This window comes from Odocoileus virginianus, chromosome 21, assembly GCF_023699985.2.
Source record: "Odocoileus virginianus isolate 20LAN1187 ecotype Illinois chromosome 21, Ovbor_1.2, whole genome shotgun sequence".
NCBI classification, from domain to species: Eukaryota; Metazoa; Chordata; class Mammalia; order Artiodactyla; family Cervidae; genus Odocoileus; species Odocoileus virginianus.
In genome coordinates this window covers 9,297,570-9,316,792 of record NC_069694.1, presented here as the reverse complement: position 1 = coordinate 9,316,792, position 19,223 = coordinate 9,297,570, and the positions used below count along the sequence as shown (strand labels likewise).

At 40.2% G+C, this 19,223-nt stretch overlaps 1 protein-coding gene across 1 annotated transcript in view; it reads left to right on the top strand.

Annotated features, from left to right (window-relative positions):
- The window catches only part of NWD2 (NACHT and WD repeat domain containing 2), a 215,179-nt gene that overhangs the window by 110,708 nt on the left and 85,248 nt on the right, over positions 1–19,223 (top strand). Inside the window, exon 3 of the mRNA XM_020888269.2 lies at positions 2,801–2,917. Coding sequence (XP_020743928.2) covers positions 2,801–2,917 — 117 coding nt within the window. The remainder of the gene's footprint in view (positions 1–2,800; positions 2,918–19,223) is intronic.

Here is a 19,223-nt window from a genome sequence, read left to right as displayed (position 1 = left end):
CACTACAATATTGTAAAGTAATTAGCCTCTAACTAATAAAAATAAATGAAAAAATAAATAAATTGGCTACACACCAAAAAGAAAAAAAAGAAAAATAGGTTACTGAGGCTTTTTTATGATCTAACATATGTTCTATCCTGAAGAATGTTCTATGTGGACTTAAGAATGTACACTCTGTTGTTGGATAGATTGTCCTAAGACAGATTAGAACTAGTTGGTTTATAGTATTGCTTCAGTCTCCTAGGTTTTTGGTGATCTTCTTTCTAGTTCTTCCGATTATTGAATGAGATGGTTGAGTCTCCAGTTGTTACAGTTGAATTGTCACTTTCTCCTTCACTGTTGTCACTTTGCAGTTCATATATTTTAAGGCTCTTTGTTGCACATACATTTATAATTGTTATATCTTCCTGTTGGATTGACCCTTATTATAAAATGTCCCTCTTCATCTCTAGTTATATTGTTTTAAAATTTCTTTTCCGTGATATTAGAATAGCCCTGTGAGCTTTCCTATGGTTGGTGTTGGCGTAATAAATCTTTTTCCACTGTTAACCACTCTGAACCCAAGGTATACCTCCTGTAGAAGCATGTTGTCAAGTCTTGCTTTTATCCAGTATCAGTCTCTGCCTTCGTATTGTTTAAATCAGTCACACTTAATATATTGACATAATGGGATTTACGTCTGTCAGTTTACTTTTGTTCTATATATTTGTCATTTGTTTTCCTCTGTTTCTCTTTGCTTTGCAGTGTGTGACTATTTTCTCATTTAACATTTTAATTCCTTTAATGACTTTTTCACTTATTTTTGAGTAATTTTTCTTTGTAGTTATTTTGAGGCATATACATCTTGTTAGTATAAATCATAAGCAGATTCTAATAATAATAAGTTAATTCCAGTGAGCTAGGTGGCTCAGTGGTAAAGAATTTGCCTGTAAAACATGAGACATGGGTTTGATCCCTATATCAGAAAGATCCCATGAAGAAGGAAATGGCACCCCACTCCAGTATTCTTGCCTGGAAAATCCCATGGACAGAGGAGCCTGGTGGGCTGCAGGTCACACAGAGTCAGATATGACTTCAGTGACTCAGCAGTAGAAGACTGCTTCCTTGTAGCTCTATTCCCTTTTCTCCCCTTTTGTGCTATTGTTGTTATAGATGCAGCATCTAATAAGTTACCATGACATCATTATTACTTTATATAATTTTATGTCACTTAAAGGTTTGACTGGAATAGCAGGTATATATTTATAGTTTTTGTTACATTAATTTTTCATTTTTAACATTTCTGTATCTCATCTATTCTAAATCGTACCTTTCCTCAGATCCTCAATCAGTGTCAGCCAAAAGGATGGGGACCAGGTTCTGTGTATGGCTGTCTGGTTATGGCACAACCGAGTTATCATTCACATTGCACATTCGTGTGTTTGACAGTTTATTGGCAGATGGTCAAAAATGTCTTGTTTAGTAATTTCAGTATATGAAGTTCAATAATTTACAGTTATGTCCAGTTAAACTTTATGATGGTGAAGTATATATAAATATATCTGTACTTTCTAACATGAAAGTCAGTGACTGCATGTGACTACTGAGCATCTGAATTTTTCAGCTTTTATTTACTTTCAGATAACCACAGCTAATGGCTCTCATATTGGACAGTGAAGTTATATCTCAGATGTCCCCCTTTCTTAGCATTAAAGCAAGAACCCCAAAATAAGTGCTAATAGTTTCATATGTTACAGAACTCAGGGCCTGGGCCATAGGGATATTTTTTAAAGAATCTGTTATATCTCCATCAGCCACCTAAAAATTCAAACACAGAGAGACAAAGATTTTGGCACAGACACTTGTGTGGGGCACTGGCCAAGAGAAGGGAGGTACACACAGTACTTGGGGTGCACTGGGGGACCCACGCCCTGCGTCTGCATCTCACTGGACGCCTTGCAAACAGTAAAGAAGGGGTTCTTTTTTCTGCTTTTGGGAAGTAAGGAAAAGAGGAATTCTTCAAAGCTGCAATTAGAAACATTTACCTTATGCAGATAGCAGTTGAGTAGAGGGAATGGAACTCATACTGCTCTCCATAGCAGATTTTTCAAAGAGTGTAATTGTACAAGTTCTTACAGATTCTCAGCATCTTTCCCTGTAGTCTTTGAAGTAAGGAGACAGAGGATCCTATTATCCGCACTTCTCTGAAAGGTATCCCTTTCATTGTCTTCTATACACGTTTTTTTAGGAATGTATTGATGAAAGCTGAGCTGTTTAGGGGATTAGAGATAACAGATATAAGCAAAATATCCCCTTGGGATATCATGTTTCTTTTGTTTTTTTAAAAGAAATGTAGTTATTTAACTTTGGGTCAGTATATGTGAATGCCCATTGTGGTTTTCCCTTCTCATATTGAGACACAGTGTAAAATTACACGCTGTTACTTATCTCAGATAATGTAGTTACTATATCCCAGCTGCTTTCAGACTTCTGAAATCCTATTGCCATTTCAATATAATGAAAGCCTGCACTGCAAAGCCTCTGACATTTAACATTTCATTTTCTCTGGGCCCATGTCAACAGTATAATCAGGAGCAAAAAAAGAAATCATAGTGTTCATCCCCAAACCATCATGGGATTAAAAAAAAAATACCTCTTTAGATTGATCTTAAAAATCATTTTCCCTCTCGAAGGCAAAACATGCTGCCAAGAGAAAAATTAGAAATCATATTAGCTTAATATTGTGAATAAGAATAACTCCTACATGTCAACTGAGTTTTCCTACAGGTGAATTGACACTGCCTCCTCTGTTGGTCCCCAGGTCATAGATCTGTACTGGGGAATTGATGAAGATGAATGGGACAGCCCTGAGCTCCAGAAGACCCGCATGAAGCTGCTGGAGGAGTGTTTGAAAACTTCTGCAGGTCCATGTTTTGTTGTGGGTATAGAAACACTAATGCTTTATATTAAATTGTAGATGAATGTGAGAATTCTTGATCTGTGATTCTTAAAAGGCTTTTAGAATGGGGGAAAGTACTTGCTTTTCTATATCTATTTGAAATTCTTAAACTGTCTCCTTGTCCTCAGCATGTGAGGACAAAACCCTCCACTTGCCATGAACAGCACTGCAAATTAACGGTAAATAATTTGAAGTGGTAATCGAAGGGAGGTCTTGGGGTTGACAACAATCTCCACAGCATCTTGTGATCAGCAGTGAGGATTACTGTCAGTCCTCCAATAAGTGTCCTCATTTTCCTTACGTTTTATCATGTGGTATTCCATCCTAGTATCTGTTTCTCAGCATTAGAATTTCTGGCATGTTTTTTTAAACACTGTGGCTGAGACATTGTTAAACTAAATATACTGTGTCAGATCCACCAATAGGAATTGACATCATGTGGAAAAATTTGTTTTTACAGTGATTTTCAGCCAGAGATGCTCAAGTGGAACATTATCATTAATTTGTCATTATTTTCTAAAGGAATATCCAAATCCAGTCCTCTGTGTAAACACGGTGGTGGTAAGAGAAGCAGTTCACTCTGTGGCAGGTGATACACAAAATCGTGGCCTTAATTTAGCCAAAGAAAGACCTTATCCTGAATCCAAACAGTCCTACCAGCCAATAGGGAAGTTTGCCCTTTCCACACAGGATGTTCTGAGGTTGATGGATGCTTTTGAATTACTAGTGGAGAAAATGTCGTAGTATACAATTAAAACCTATGTTCAGTGTATCAGTGAAAGCTTTTAATACGTAGTTGCATGGCCATTTACATTCAAACTCCACATGAGGGGTCAAGTACATAAAGGATGTTCTATAATATTTTAAGTATGTGAATAAATTATTCATTTATTCACCAGCTACCTAGTGAATGCTCTTAGTGTTGGGGCAAGTAGATTTATATGAAATGATCATTTTGTAGGTCAGTTTCTGATGACTGTTAGAGTTGAACTGAGAAGGTAAGACTTTGTTTCTTCATGGAGGATCATTCTTATGTGGGGCTTGCATCATTTTTATGTGGAGCTAACAAGAGAGGGCAGATAAATATCAAAGCAACAAGTAAACAGCAAAAGCTATGGAGAAAAATACAAAAAGAAGGAGGAGAGGGAAGAGAAGGGAGGGGAGAGACTTGTTATTTTGAGTAGAGAGGTGGAGAAAGCCTCACCAGTAAGGTGACTGAAGGAGGCGGCAGGACGAGGGACCGGGAAGAACCGAGTGGACATCCCAGCACACAGCTTTCCCGGGGAGGAGCTGGGGAACATGCGGCGTGAGCAGGAGTGTGCAGAAATGGAGGCCACAGCGTGGGGCCTTGTCACCTCGAAACTGACTAGAAAGATTTTACTGTGCTCGGACATGAGAAGCCAGAGGACGGAAAAGATCGACTCACTCTAAAGCCTACCGTGGCTGCTGGGGGTGGGACAGAGGGCAGAGCACGAAAGCCAACGTGAGATGCAAAACAAGAACAATACATGGTTCGGGGGTAGAGAATGGACATCTAAAAACAGTGTCCTGTGGTCTGAACAGAATGCAGAAAATCCTAAAAAAGTCTATAGATACCCGAAGAGCTGGTAGTGGAAGAGGAATTAAGACTTTCCGTGAGTCTTCAGGGGATAGAACTGGAGCAGTGGGCAGAAATCACAGAGAGACAGATGTTGGCTCCAGGTGAAGCTGTTAGAGGCTTTAGCTTTCTCTCACATTTGGGAGTCAGCAATCCCTGGGTCTCACTGACATTTCACAGCTGTGGGACATGGGAGGAACTTCTTTACTATTCTAAGCTTTGGCTTCCTTATCTGTAAACTGGAAATAGTAGTTACCTGCTTCCTGGTTTCTTTCTGAGGATGAAATGAAATTACAGGACACTTTTTATAGTGTCTGACAAATAGTAACCCACAAAAAGTGTTATTTTTTTGTTGTAATCGTTCTCTCTCAAAACTGCCTAAATTGTTGGTTGATGCACACTTTATAGATTTCATCAAACTAGAGAACACAAATCACTCTGGCAGAGATTCTGTAGGAGAGATTCAAACACTGGAAGACAAGTTAGACCAAATTCCACTATGCTTAGAAAGCCAGATTGAGAAGACAAAGAGCTGGGGCATCTCTGCTGCTGTGATCTTCATAGCTTTAGACCAGTCCAGCCTCAGAAATTCAGGGATGAGAGAGACATTCTCCTCCTTTTATCTTCCTGTAGAGTATCATACCCAAAGTAACTAAAATTAGTCATGGCCATTAATCCCTAGAAGTTGCTGGCAGGGGGATGAATAAAGACTTCATAAGTTCATGCAGGTTCTGAGAGTAAAAGTTAACTGATAGAATACCCATAACAACTTCACTGAACATAAGCAAATCATTTATCCCTCCTTCTGTTCCTATTACACGTTGAAACTCAAGGCAGCCATAATAAAACCCTGTGGACAGAGCTAGGATTATTCACCCCAGTGATCCTAAATCATGCAAGGCCTATTTCACTGCTTATAGGAAAAAGTACGTCTCTCATGGCCTTTCCTGTTGTAACTATGGTAACAGTGGGCGATGTGTGTCGCTTTTGAGCTCCAGTTTCCTTGCCCACTGCTCCCTTGTGATATTTCGAGAAGTCATGATGACCCCCCTGGGATGCAAAGCATGGCATATTACTTCCCCTAATGCTGAAGTCCTTGGCAACAAAATTCACTATTACTGAATGAAAAAAGAAAAATGTGTTTTTATCTTCAAAGCCTTCACAGGTACTAGCCCTTATGTTAGTTACAAATTACCAAACACAGCTTTCATTTTTGAGTACCTCGGGAATTGAAGTCCAAAGGGAACTTGGACTTAAATGTTGTATGCAGATGGTTCTTTTCAACTTCCTTTCCTAAAAGTTGACCTTTGAGATGGGGCCTGGGGTCCCAGAGACAGGCAGGCTATACCTGCTAATCCCAGGAAGTTGTCTGTACACTTGATTTTAGTCACATGGAGGACAAAGTGATGGAGTAAAGTACCTAGTGTCCAGTTTCACTCTCAGGATTAACTTGGGAGACATACCACACAAGTACATCATCTCTACTAAGAAAGAACAGCTTTTGGAGACGTGGATTAGAAGAAGGCTTAGACAGTGAGGAAAACCTACAATTTTTGTTTCGCAACTGGAGTTAGAGCCCTAGTTCTTTCAGGGCAGGTCACTCACCTCACCATGTTTTAATTATCACATCCATAAAATGGGAAAAAAATAACAGTAAGCTGAAAGTAAAATAAAAGGTTTGTTGTAGAAACCAAATGTGATGGTGTATGTGAGAGTTCTTTGTAAACTATCAAGGGCTACACAAGTATTAGTTATTAATCAGTAGTGATTTTAGTTATTTTCCAATTAGAATAAAATGTTTTTATTAACACTGGGTGTTTATGTGATATTGGAAAATTTTCCCTTTGAAAATGTTGAGGATAGTCTCAATGTAGAAAGTGTTAATACTTGATTCAGACAGTCAAATATTAAAGGGCTTTTGAGTTCATTCTTAACATTATAAAATGTAGAGAGTATATATTAATTTGCTGAAATTTACTTACTAAGACCTTTACCTGCTCCCAAGAAGGGATTCTGATCAGGACTGCAGTTAACAAAGGGGCAGCTCATAGCTGGCTCCAGAGTCACTATCTGTCTCTCCTTTTAAGTGCAGAGAATTGCCTCAGCCTTCACAAAGTACGCAAAGTTCAGCAGAACCTTTCCCCACCAGCCTGTCCCACCCCCTTAATTCAGGAAAAGTCCTTATGAAGGGGAGAAAAATATCGCCTCTTGGAGAAGAGCAGAGTTCATATACATGCTGCCTATCCCAGCCCCATTCCTCTCCACAAGATGTGTTTATGGAGAGAGAGAGTTTTCTCTTTGTCATCCCTCCAGACTCAGAGCAGCCCCAGAGAATTGGTGGTAGAGTTTGGGCATTGACTCTGGATCTTGAGTAAAGTCCCATCTCATAGCGAAGTTGATTAAAACCTTGAGTACTCTGCTGGCTTAAACTGGAGTTTGAAAAGCTTAGAAAACTTTAGGGATGCTGCACCCAAATATCTGGGTACATGCTCTGCTCTGCGGGGTGCAGACAGCATCTCACTGCATTGCCTCAGTCCACAGTGTGGATGATGTAGAAATCTACTGAGAAAGGTACTGGCAGGTTCCCCTAGGAGAGCCACGCCCGATCTCTGCAGCCAAAGAAAGAGCCCCAGTGAGACAGAGATTCCATGACTTAGCATTCAGAGGGGTGTTCCCCACATCCTACGGTCAGGACAAAGAGAGTACGCCACCTGTAGTATTTTGTGGAGTCTCAGGAAGCCAAAGCACCTGTAGCATTCTCATTGGGGCTACCAGATTGCACAAATACGTTAGCAAGGAGATCAAACCAGTCCATCCTAAAGGAAATCAACCCTGAGTATTCATTGGAAGGACTGATGCTAAAGCTGAAGCTCCAAGACTTTGGCCACCTGATGCGAAGAGCCAACTCATTGGAAAAGATCCTGATGCTGGGAAAGATTCAGGGCAAGAGGCAAAGGGGTGACAAGGGATGAGCTGATTGGATGGAATCACCAACTCAGTGGACATGAGTTTGATCAAACTCTAGGAGATGGTGAAGGACAGGGAAGCCTGGTGTGCTGCAGTCCATGGGCTCTCAGAGTCAGACACGACTTAGCGACTGAGCCGAGAACATGTTAGCACTGAAGAGAGAAATAGCCAAGACCAAAGGAGTGGGACTGTCACCATCATTCTTGCCTGAGTGTAAGCAGATGCGGAAGCAGTCTCCTTACCTGCCCCCCAGCACCCACATACTGCCATCAGTGGCAAAAGACAGAGAGAGAAAAGGCCGTGCTCCTGCCTTCCACAGACAGCACCAGGCAGCCGCCCTTAAAACCAGCGTGCACCAAGGAAGCGGAAGAAAGCTCGGCAGGCTAGATTTTAAAGCAGAAACAGGAAAACTTCAGGAGTTAGAATGAGAAATCTATTCCTTAGCAAGTTTAAGTTTTTTTCCACTAGCCAGAAGAGTAAAGACAAGACCACAGCTGTCATTGGTAAAAATTAAACCATCCCGTATTTGTACATCACCGAGTGAATTAAACCTATAGCATGTAGATCAGTTCATCTTCACCTGTGTCACCAGTCTCCTTCAGAGTTAAATTTTACCCCCTTGACAGTTTAGTTTCTTACTTTAATTTTTAAGAAAATCATACAGTGAGAGTTAAGTCATTCAATTTAAAGAAAGAATTACTGTCTTTATAACAGTTTTGCTTTGGAAAATAATTCACTTTATCCACATTTCAACTTATAGTTGACTTACCATTTTAGGTACACTAAAAAAAAAACAAAAAAAACTTAAAATAAGTTCTTAATGTTTGTACTCTAACAAAATGTACTTTTTTGTATGACTTAGTTTTCAAATTTGTAAGTACAGATGTATTATTTTAAAAAGTACTAAAATGGGGACAAAGATTTGAACTTGCAAGTCATCTAAAAAACAATTTAGATATTTTTTAAGTTTTTTAAAATTTTAAATAAAAATTAATCTAAAACCTCAGATTTTCTAGGTATGTTTTGCTTGCACAATAAAGAATTCTTTACATATAAAATTAAGCTTGTCCAAGGACTTCCCTTAATCACTAATGGTCCAGTGGTTCAATCCCAGGTCAGGGAACTAGTTACATGCTGTAACTAAGAGTCCACATGTTGCAACTAAGACCTGAGGCAACTAAATTTAAAAAAAAAAAAAAAAGCCAAAATTAAACTTGTCTAGTTGAAATCAGCCAGATATCATAGTTCTAAGATAGATTCCATTAATAAATTGGTTCCAGTAATAAGTAACCTGAGCACCACCAAAAAAAGTTAGAATGGGCAAACATTAAAAAATATTGTTTAAAAAACAGAAAAGCTAGTTATCTCACAGGTAGACACCAAAATAACACCATTTGGTTACTTGTTGCTAATATATAAAATGTTTCCACAATAAATTTTTAATACTAATACATAAGCTATTTCACAGCTTATGTAAAGTAGCACATTTTATGTGGTTAAAAGAATTACAAAGAAAGTCAACTGGAGAGCAGTTAGCCTCCTTATAACTTAATTGGTAAGAAAATTTTCACTTAAAACTAGGACTGCAACAACTTAAAGAGCTTAGTGGAGCTGTGGAGACAAAAATGATTAAAATTTTCAGAGAAACAGGGTCCTTCCTTGGTAAGCTGGCTTTACAGATAAATGTGTTCCCAAAGCATCAGCAGTTATCGTGAGACATTTGCTGACCACTGGGCAACACGGTTCATAGAAAGCTGGGGTGGAAAAGCGAAAGTAAGGTCTTCTACAAACTCTTGGTATTTAGGAGACACAGTCCACTAGATCTTAACAGAAAATTCAAGACTCTTAGCACTTCAGTTCAAACAAACACTTTAGTTCAGAGCGAACTGAATCAACTGTAGCCCAGTTGCACTCAGTTCAAATATTGAATGGACTGACATGATTAGATTCTCACCTTATCAGTCTAACATAGGAAAATAAACCCCTCAATAAAAGTTATTTTAAATACAATGCCCAGAATACAATGAAAATTACAGAATGTGCAAAGAATCAAGAAAACATGCATAAAAAATTTTTTAAAGTATACAATAAAAGCCAGTCTCCATGTGAGCAAGATGATGGAATGGGCAATCAAAAACTGTTAAAAATACATCAATGAAAATTAAAGACAGGTAAATGAATGAGATTAATTTCAACAAGGAAACGAAATCTAAAAAATTGATATTTTAGAACAGACACAGGATCTAAAATTAAAAATACATTTGATGGGATTTAACAGAAGATTGAACATAAGACTGAATTAATGAACTCAGAGAAGTCAATAGAAAATATTCAAACTGAAATACAGATTTTAAAAAATAATAAAAACAGAATGAAGCAGAAGACACATGTGAGCCACAGTCAGTCTCACATAAGAGTAACTAGAGTCCCAGAAAAAGCAGATGGGGAAAGTGAGAATTTTTCCAAAAATCTTTAAAGACATCAACCCATATAGATTCAAAAAACTCAGTAAACTGTAAGCAGAAAAAATTGCATCTGAGTTTGGACAGAGGAGCCTGGCCGTCTGCAGTCCATGGAATCTCAGAATTAAACACGACTGACCACATGAGCACACACATTATAGTAAATGCTGAAAACAAAAAATAAAGGAAAACATAAAGCTGTCAAAAGGAAGAAAAACATTGCCTTCAGAAAAACAGCAGATTTTCAGCTGATTTTTAATACAGAAGCTCCAGAAATCAAAAGACAATGGAAAATCCCAAATGCTGGAGATGAGATGGCAGAGTAGAAGGCCCTCCTCTCATAAGCACACCAAAATCACTGAGAACAGCTGTCAATAAAAAAGACTGGGATCTGCTAACAACAGTGACAAGAAAGAAAAACCCTCTGCATCCAAAGACAAAGAAGAAACGACTAGCTGGTAGGAGGGGCACGCTTGCAATATAGTCAAATCCCATACCACCCAAGGGAGCAGCCCTCAAACTGGAGGATAATTACAGCCACAAGTTCTCCCATGAGAGAACAGTGAGCACCAGCCAGGCTCCCCAGCGTACGGGTCTAGCTTCCCGAGGAGGAGCCCCCGGAGTGTTCAGCTTTGAAAGCTATCAGGGCTTCATCGCAGGAGCGCCACAGGACAGGGGGAAACAGACTCCACTCTTGGAGAGCGCACACAAGATCTCCCGTGCAGCAGTAACCCCGTAGGAGCCTAGGCTAGACCTGCCTGCTGCTCATGGAGAGTCTCCAGGGAAGGCAGGCTCAGGGGACACGGGGAGGGGTGGCTCTCTCTGGGGTCATAAAAGCTGGTGGCAGACATAGTGGGGATCTATGTGAACTCTAACTAGAGGCAGACATTTTGGATTCTGGGCAAGACCTGGCCCTACCCAACAGCCTGTAAGCTCCAATCCTGGGATGCCTCAGGCCAGATAACCAATAGAAAGGAACATAGACCTACCCGTCAGCAGACAGGCAGCCTAAAGACTTCCTGAGCCCAAAACCAACTCTAGACACACCCCTGCTCACCAGAGGGCCAAGACCCACCACCACCCACCAGAAAACCCTCACAAGCCTCTAGACCAGCCTCACCCACCTGGGGGCAGACATTAGAAACAAGAAAACTACAGTCCTGCAGACCTGAGTCCATAAACACAAGTCAGAACCTACCCTGGGACTGGCTGGTCGCTGGACCTAAGAAAAACTGAAGGCAAAGGAGAGAAGGAAAGGTATACCATTTGAATGCAGAGTTCCAAAGAATAGCCAGGAGAGATAAGAAAGCCTTCCTCAGTGATTAGTGCAGAGAAATAGAGGGAAACAATACAATGGGAAAGACTAGAGATCTCTTCAAGAAAATTAGAGATACCAAGGGAACTTTTCATGCAAAGAAGGGCTCAGTAAAGGACAGAAATTGTATGCACCTAATAGAAGCAGAAGATATTAAGAAGAGGTGGCAAGAATACACAGAAGACCTATACAAAAAAGATCTTTACAACCCAGATAATCATGATGGTGTGGATCACTCACCTAGAGCCAGACATCCTGGAATGTGAAGTCAAGTGGGCCTTAGAAAGCATCACTATGAACAAAGCTAGTGGAGGTGATGGAATTCCAGTTGAGCTATTTCAAATCCTGAAAGATGATGCTGTGAAAGTGCTGCACTCAGTATGCCAGCAAATTGGGAAAACTCAGCAGTGGCCACAGGACTGGAAAAGGTCAGTTTTCATTCCAATCCCAAAGAAAGGCAATGCCAAGGAATGCTCGAATTACTGCACAATTGCACTCATCTCCCATGCTAGCAAAGTAACGCTCAAGATTCTTTAAGCCAGGCTTCAACAGTAAGTGAACCATAAACTTCCAGATGTTCAAGCTGGATTTAGAAAAGGCAGAGGAACCAGAGATCAAATTGCCAACATCTGTTGGATTATTGAAAAAACAAGAGAGTTCCAGAAAAACATCCACATCTACTTTACTGACCATGCCAAAGTCTTTGATTGTGTGGATCACAACAAACTGGAAAATTCTGAAAGAGATGGGAATACCAGTCCACCTGACCTACCTCCTGAGAAATCTGTATGCAGGTCAGGAAGCAACAGTTAGAACTGGACATGAAACAACAGACTGGTTCCAAATAGGAAAAGGAGTACGTCAAGGCTGTATATTGCCACCCTGCTTATTTAACTTCTGTGCAGAGTACATCATGAGAAACGCTGGGCTGGAGGAAGCACAAGCTGGAATCAAGATTGCCAGGAGAAATATCAATAACCTCAGATATGCAGATGACACCACTCTTATGGCAGAAAACAAGGAAGAACTCAAGAACCTCTTGAGGAAAGTGAAAGAGAAGAGTGATAAAGTTGACTTAAAGCTCAATATTCAGAAAGCTAAGATCATGGCATCCGGTCCCATCACTTCATGGCAAATAAATGGGGAAGCAATGGAAACAAGGACAGACTTTATTTTGGGGGGCTCCAAAATCACTGCAGATGGTGACTACAGCCATGGAATTAAAAGACGCTAACTCCTTGGAAGAAAAGTTATGACCAACCTAGACAGCATATTAAAAAGCAGAGACATGACTGCCAACAAAGGTTCATCTAGTCAAGGCTATGGTTTTTCCAGTAGTCATGAATGAATGTGAGAGTTGGACTATAAAGAAAGCTGAGCACCAAAGAATTGATGCTTTTGAACTGTGGTATTGAAGAAGACTCTTAGGATCCCTTGGACAGCAAGGAGATCCAACCAGTCCATCCTAAAGGAAATCAGTCCTGAATATTCACTGGAAGGACTGATGCTGAAGGTGAAACTCCAGTACTTTGGCCATCTGATGCGAAGAACTGACTCATTTGAAAAGACCCTGATGCTGGGAAAAATTGAAGGCAGGAGGAGAAGGGGACGACAGAGGATGAGATGGTTGGATGGCATCACCGACTCTATGGACATGAGTTTGAGTAAACTACGGGAGTTGGTGATGGACAGGGAGGCCTTGGCGTCCATGGGGTCACAAAGAGTCGGACACAACTGAGAACTGAACTGAACTGAACAGCTATCCTTTTGAAGTTATTCCAAAAATTGCACAAGAAGGAATTTCAAATTGATTCTGTGAGAATACCCTCACCCTGACACCAAAACCCAGAAGTACCACAAAAAAAGAAAATTACAGGCCAACATAACTGATGAACATAGACACAGAAATCCTCAACAAAATACTAGTAAACCAAATCCAACAATACATTTAAAGGATAATACATCATGATCAAGAGGGATTTATCCCAGGGATGCAAGGATTTTTCAATATCTGCAAATCAATCAGTCCGATACACCACTTTAACAAATTAAATGGAAAGTATATGATCCTCACAGTAGATGCAGAGAAATCTTTTGATAAAATTCAACACACAGTAAGTCCCCTAAATACAGATGAGTTCCATTTCAAGAGCATGTTTGTGAGTCCGGTTTGTTCATAAGTACAACAAAGTGAGTGACTGCAGTGCCCAACTAATACAAATCAGCTATATAGTACTGTACTATAATAAGTTTATAATACTTTCCACACAAATCGTACAGAAAGATAAAACAGTTTTAAGCTTACAGTACAGTACCTTGACAAGTAAGAGTAATACAGTACAACGCTGGCATATTGGAGCTAGCATCGAGTGAACAGGCAAGAACAGTTACTGAGTGGGGTAGAGAGAGGAGATAGGTGACGGTAGTGCTGAAGGGTTGTCAGCAATAGGAAGCACAGGGCAAGCTACAGTTTCATTCACGCCTGATGTTGATGGCACAGGTTCTGGTTTCTTGCTGGATTCACTTCGATCTACCCTCTTGAATGAATAAACCAGTGACGGCTTGGTAGTCGCTCTCTTTCTTGTCGTAGATAACATGATAGCCCTGGGTTGTATTCTGAACGGCTGCTACAACCTTCAGGTACAGTTCTACATTTGGGTCCTGTGCCTCAAAACTAAGTGACTCCTCATTTAAAGAAAAGTCCCCTGCCCAAACCATTCCCTGCATCTTGAATCTCCTCAGTTCTTCAGCAGTACCAGCTTCATCCCTGCTGCTTTGATGCTTGCTCTGGACATCCTGGGCTTGAAATAAAGATACTATACTTCTGTACTGAATACAGTACTGTACAATGGAGGATACGAAAACACAACCACTTGTAGTGGATGCACACATGTAACAGTGTACGCCAGATGTGAACTAATTTACGTGACTGGACTTGCAAATACATATTTGCATCTTTGAAAAGTTCACGACTTGAAGGTTTATGTAGGGGACTTACTGAATATTTCTGATAAAAACTCTCTATAAAGTGGCCATAGAGAGAATCTACCTTAACATAAAGTTGGACCTTAAGGAAGGCTGAGCAGCAAAGAATTGATGCTTTCAAATTGTGGTGTTGCAGAAGACTCTTGAGAGTCCCTTGGACTGCAAGGAGATCAAACCAGTCAGTCCTAAAGAAAATCAACTGTGAATATTCACTGAAAGGACTGGTGCTGAAGCTGGAGCTCCAGTCCTTTGGCCACCTGATGCAAAGAGCTGACTCATTGGAAAAGACCCTGTTACTGGGAAAGATTAAAGGTAAAAGGAGAAGGGGTCAGCAGAGGATGAGGTTAGATAGCATCACCAACTCAGTGGATATAAATCTGAGCAAACTCTGGGAGATAGTACAGGACAGAGGAGCCTGGTGTGCTGCAGTTCACTGGGTCACAAAGAATCAGACATGACTTAGTGGTAACAACACCTCAACAAAATAAGGGCCATATATGACAAACCCATCTAACATCATACTCCACAGTGAGAAGCTAAAAGTATTTCCTTCAAGAACGGTAACAAGGATGTCCACCCTCTCCATTTTCATTCCACATAGTTTTGGAAGTCTTAGCCACAGCAATCAGAAAAGAAAAAGAAAGAAAAGGATCTAACTTGGAAAAGAAGTGAAATAGACACTCTTTGCAGATGACATACTATACATAGAAAATCCTAAAGACACTACCAAAAAATTACCCAAAAAATCAGTAAAGTTTCAGGATACAAAATTAAAACAGAGAAATCTGTTGCATTTCTAAACATTAACAATGAAATATCAGAAGAAGAAATAAAGGAAACAGTCCCATTTACATGTATATCAAATAGAAGAAAATACCTAGGAATAAACCTATCTAAGGAGGCAAAAGACCTGTACTTGAAAAACTATAAGATGCTGATGAAAGAAATTGAAGATGACACAAACTGATCAAAATATATACTTATCACGGGCGTGAGAATTTTCTTTATTTGAGGAGTCACTTAGTTTTGAGGCACAGGACCCAAATGTAGAACAGTACCCGAAGATTGTAGCAGCTATTCAGAGTATAACCCAGGGCTATCATGTCATCTACAGCAAGATGTGTTCTTGGACTGGAAGAATCCATATTGTCAAAATGACTATACTACCCAAGGCAATCTATAATTTAATGCAATTCCTATCAAATTACCAATGGCATTTTTCACAGAACTAGAACACAAACTTTTTTAATTTGTGTGGAAACATAAAAGTCTGAAAATGGCCAAAGTAATCTTGAGAAAGAAAAACCGCGCTGGAAGAATCAACCTCCCTGACTTTAGATTACACCACAAAGCTACAATCATCAAGACGGTACATTACTGGTACAAAAACGGGGGGGGGGGGGGGGGGAAACAATGGAACAGGATAGAAAGCCCAGAAATAAACCCATGCACTTATGGTCAATAGTCTATGACAAAGGAGGCAGGAATATACAATGGAAAAAAACCAGGGTCTTTAATAAGTGGTGCTGGTGAAACTGGGCAGCTACATGTAAAAGAATGAAATTAGAGCATTCTCTAACACCATACACAAAAATAAACTCAAAATAGATTAAAAACCTAAATGTAAGACCAGATACTATAAAATCCCAAGAGAAACACACAGGCAAGACACTCTTTCACGTAAATTGCAGCAATATATTTTTTGATCCATTTCCTACAGTAATGTGGAGAAGGAAATGGCAACCCACTGCAGTACTCTTGCCTGGAAAATTCCATGGATGGAGGAGCCTGGTGGGCTGCAGTCCATGGGGTCACAAAGAGTCAGACACGACTGAGCGGCTTCACATTTTTTCTTTCTATAGTTTCTGTTGGAGAAGGAAATGGCAACCCACTCCAGTGTTCTTGCCCAGAGAATCCCATGGACGGAGAGGCCTGGTGGGCTGTGGTCTATGGGGTTGCAAAGAATGGGACACGATTAAGCAACTCACACACACACACACATTACAGTAATGGAAATAAAAGCAAAAAGAAACAAATGGGACCTAATTGAACTTTAAGATTTTTGCATGACAAAAGAAACCATAAACAAAATGAAAAAATCGACAGATGGGGAGAATATATTTGCAAATGATGCAGCTGGCAAGGGATTAATTTTCAAAATATACAAACAGCTGATATGCCTCAATATAAAAAAAAAACCAACAACCCAATCAAAAAAAAAATCTAAATAGATATTTCTCCAAAGAAAGCATACAAATGGCCAAAAGGCACATGAAAAGATGCTTTATGTCACTAATTACTAGAGAAATGCAAATCAGAACTACAGTGAGGTAGTTCTGACCTCATATCAGTCAGAATAGCCATCATCAAAAAACCTGCAAATAATAAATGCTGGAGAGGATGTGGAGACAAAGGAACCCTCATGCACAGTTAGTGGGAATGTAAACTGGTGCAGCCGCTATGGAGAACAGTATGGAGGTTCCTTTAAAAACTAAAAATAGAGCCACTGTATCAACCTGCAGTCCCACTCCTGGGTATCCATCTGGAGAAAAACATGGTCCAGAAGGTACATGCAAGTGTTCATTGCAGCACTGTTTACAATAGGTGAGACATACAAGCTATCTAAATGTCCATCAACAGATAAATTGATAAAGCATATTGTAGTACAATGGAATATTACTCAGCTTAAAAAAGAATGAAATAATGACATTTGCAGCAACATATATGAGCCTAGAGATTATCCTACTAAGTGAAGTAAATCAAAGACAAATATCATAATATCACTTATATGTGGAATATTGGGGAAAAAGCACAAGTGAACTTATTTCCAAAATAGGAAGAGATTCACGGACATAAAAAGCAATCATATGGTGACCAAAGGGAAAAGGAGGATGGGGAAGGAATAATTGGGAGGTTAACATATAGCATGTATATTAACATATACATGCTACTGTATATAAAATAGATAACCAACAAAGACCTACTATATGGCACAGGGAACTATACTCAGTATTTCCTAATAACCTTTAAGGGAAGGTTTTTAGAATTGCTGTGCTATACACCTGAAACTAAGATGATATCATAAATCAACTATACTTCAATTTTTTTAAAAAAAATTAAAAGATATTTTAAAATACTTAAAATTAATGGAATGTCAGATTTAAAGAGCTCAAAGAAAAATACAGTCAAACTAGATTCCTATGCCTATTCAAAGTATCCTGCAGAAGTGAAGACAAAACTAAGATATTTATAGACAAAAACAGTTTGTCATCAGCTACCCACATTTAAATAAAAGCTAAAACATTTTTTTCTGCCGTTGTGATAATGACCATAGATAGAAGCTCAAATTCATAAGAAGGAATTAAGAGTGCTGAGAAAGATAATATGAAAGAATATTGACTGTTTAAACTACTGTAATAATGCTTTGTAGAGACTATAACATATAAGGAAGTAAGATATTTGGCAGTTCACCTCTTAAAGATAGTCTTATGTTATTTGGGAAAGGATAAACATTACAAATTTAGACTGAACTGTACTAAGAGTGAGTGCTATAATATCCCTAATATATATATAGGAGACACACTAAAAGGGATACAAAAAGATGTAAATAAAAATCTCATGGCAGAGATCCAACAAAATAATAACAGTAATTCCTTTAAAAGAAAAATGGAAAAGAAGAATAAAGAATGGATGGGGAAGATGGAGAAGCAGGCACCACTGAGTTCACCGCCTCTCACAGAAACACCAGAATTGCACCTAATGATGAGAAGGACCACAAAGACTACCCACGCGGGTAGTTCAGCACCAGCTCTGGGGCTCTGGGGCCCTGGGCCCAGCAGCCAGAGACCCCAGGCCCCAGCTCTGCCTGCTGGTGGGCTGGCCCTCGCCATAAGTCCCAGTTTCATCGCCAGTGGACAGGCAAAGCAGTGGACTTCCTGGTCCCAGTCCTTCCCACCAGTGGGTGGTCACCCTCACCAGGACAATGACAGCCCCCACAGCATGACTTGTCAAGAATCAACGCACATACCAGCAAGCTGGCCCTCTCCCAGGGAGACCCCATGGCGCTGACTGACCATAAACAGGCCAACTCCAGCACTGAGACACCTTGGGCCCCTCAGTAAGTGTCCTCAGGGTCCAGCCACACTCACCAGAGAAGCTAACACCAGCTTCAAGAACCACAGGACTTTGCAGCCAGAGACCCTGTGACTCAGGTCCACCAACCAGTCAGCCAGCACTAGTCCTGGAAACCCCTGCCCCAGTCCCTGGTCCTGACTCCCAGCAGGTCAACACCAGCTCTGAGTTACCATGGATTCATCACAGTCAACCACCCTGGGATCCAGTTACACCAGCCAGCCAGCACAAGCTTTAAGAATGCTGAAACCTTCAGCCAGATTTGTCAGGAACCAGCCCCACCCACAAGCAGCCCAATACTAGATCTGGAAACCCCTGCTTTGTAACCACCCACCCCAAAACCTGACTCCGCCCAACAGTGAGTCACAAATAGCCCAGGGACCCTGCCCCCAGGGTCACAACCCAGTCCTGCCAAGCAGCGGCTGGCAGCATCTGAACAAGGTAGGGCCTGGCAATCAACCACACCAGGGGCCAGTCACAGCTACCAGACCTCCCACAGTAGTCAGCCCACCACAGCAGAAGAACCCATGTAGCCTCTTACGGGTACCCCGAGAGTGTGTAGTTCTGGTGACCAGAGAGGAGTGTGCTGCTCGGAAACATGGTCAGGAACCATAACCTATCAGATGCATGTAAATACAAACAGCAAATTAAGCAAAACAAGATGACAGAGGAACATGTTCAAATTAAGGATAAAAACCCCAGAAGAAGAAATAAGTAAGGCGGAGATGGGCAATCTACTCAGTAAAGAGTTGAAGATAATGATTGTAAAGATGATCAAAAAACTCAGGAGAAGAATGGATGAACAGAATGAGAAGTCAGATGTATTTA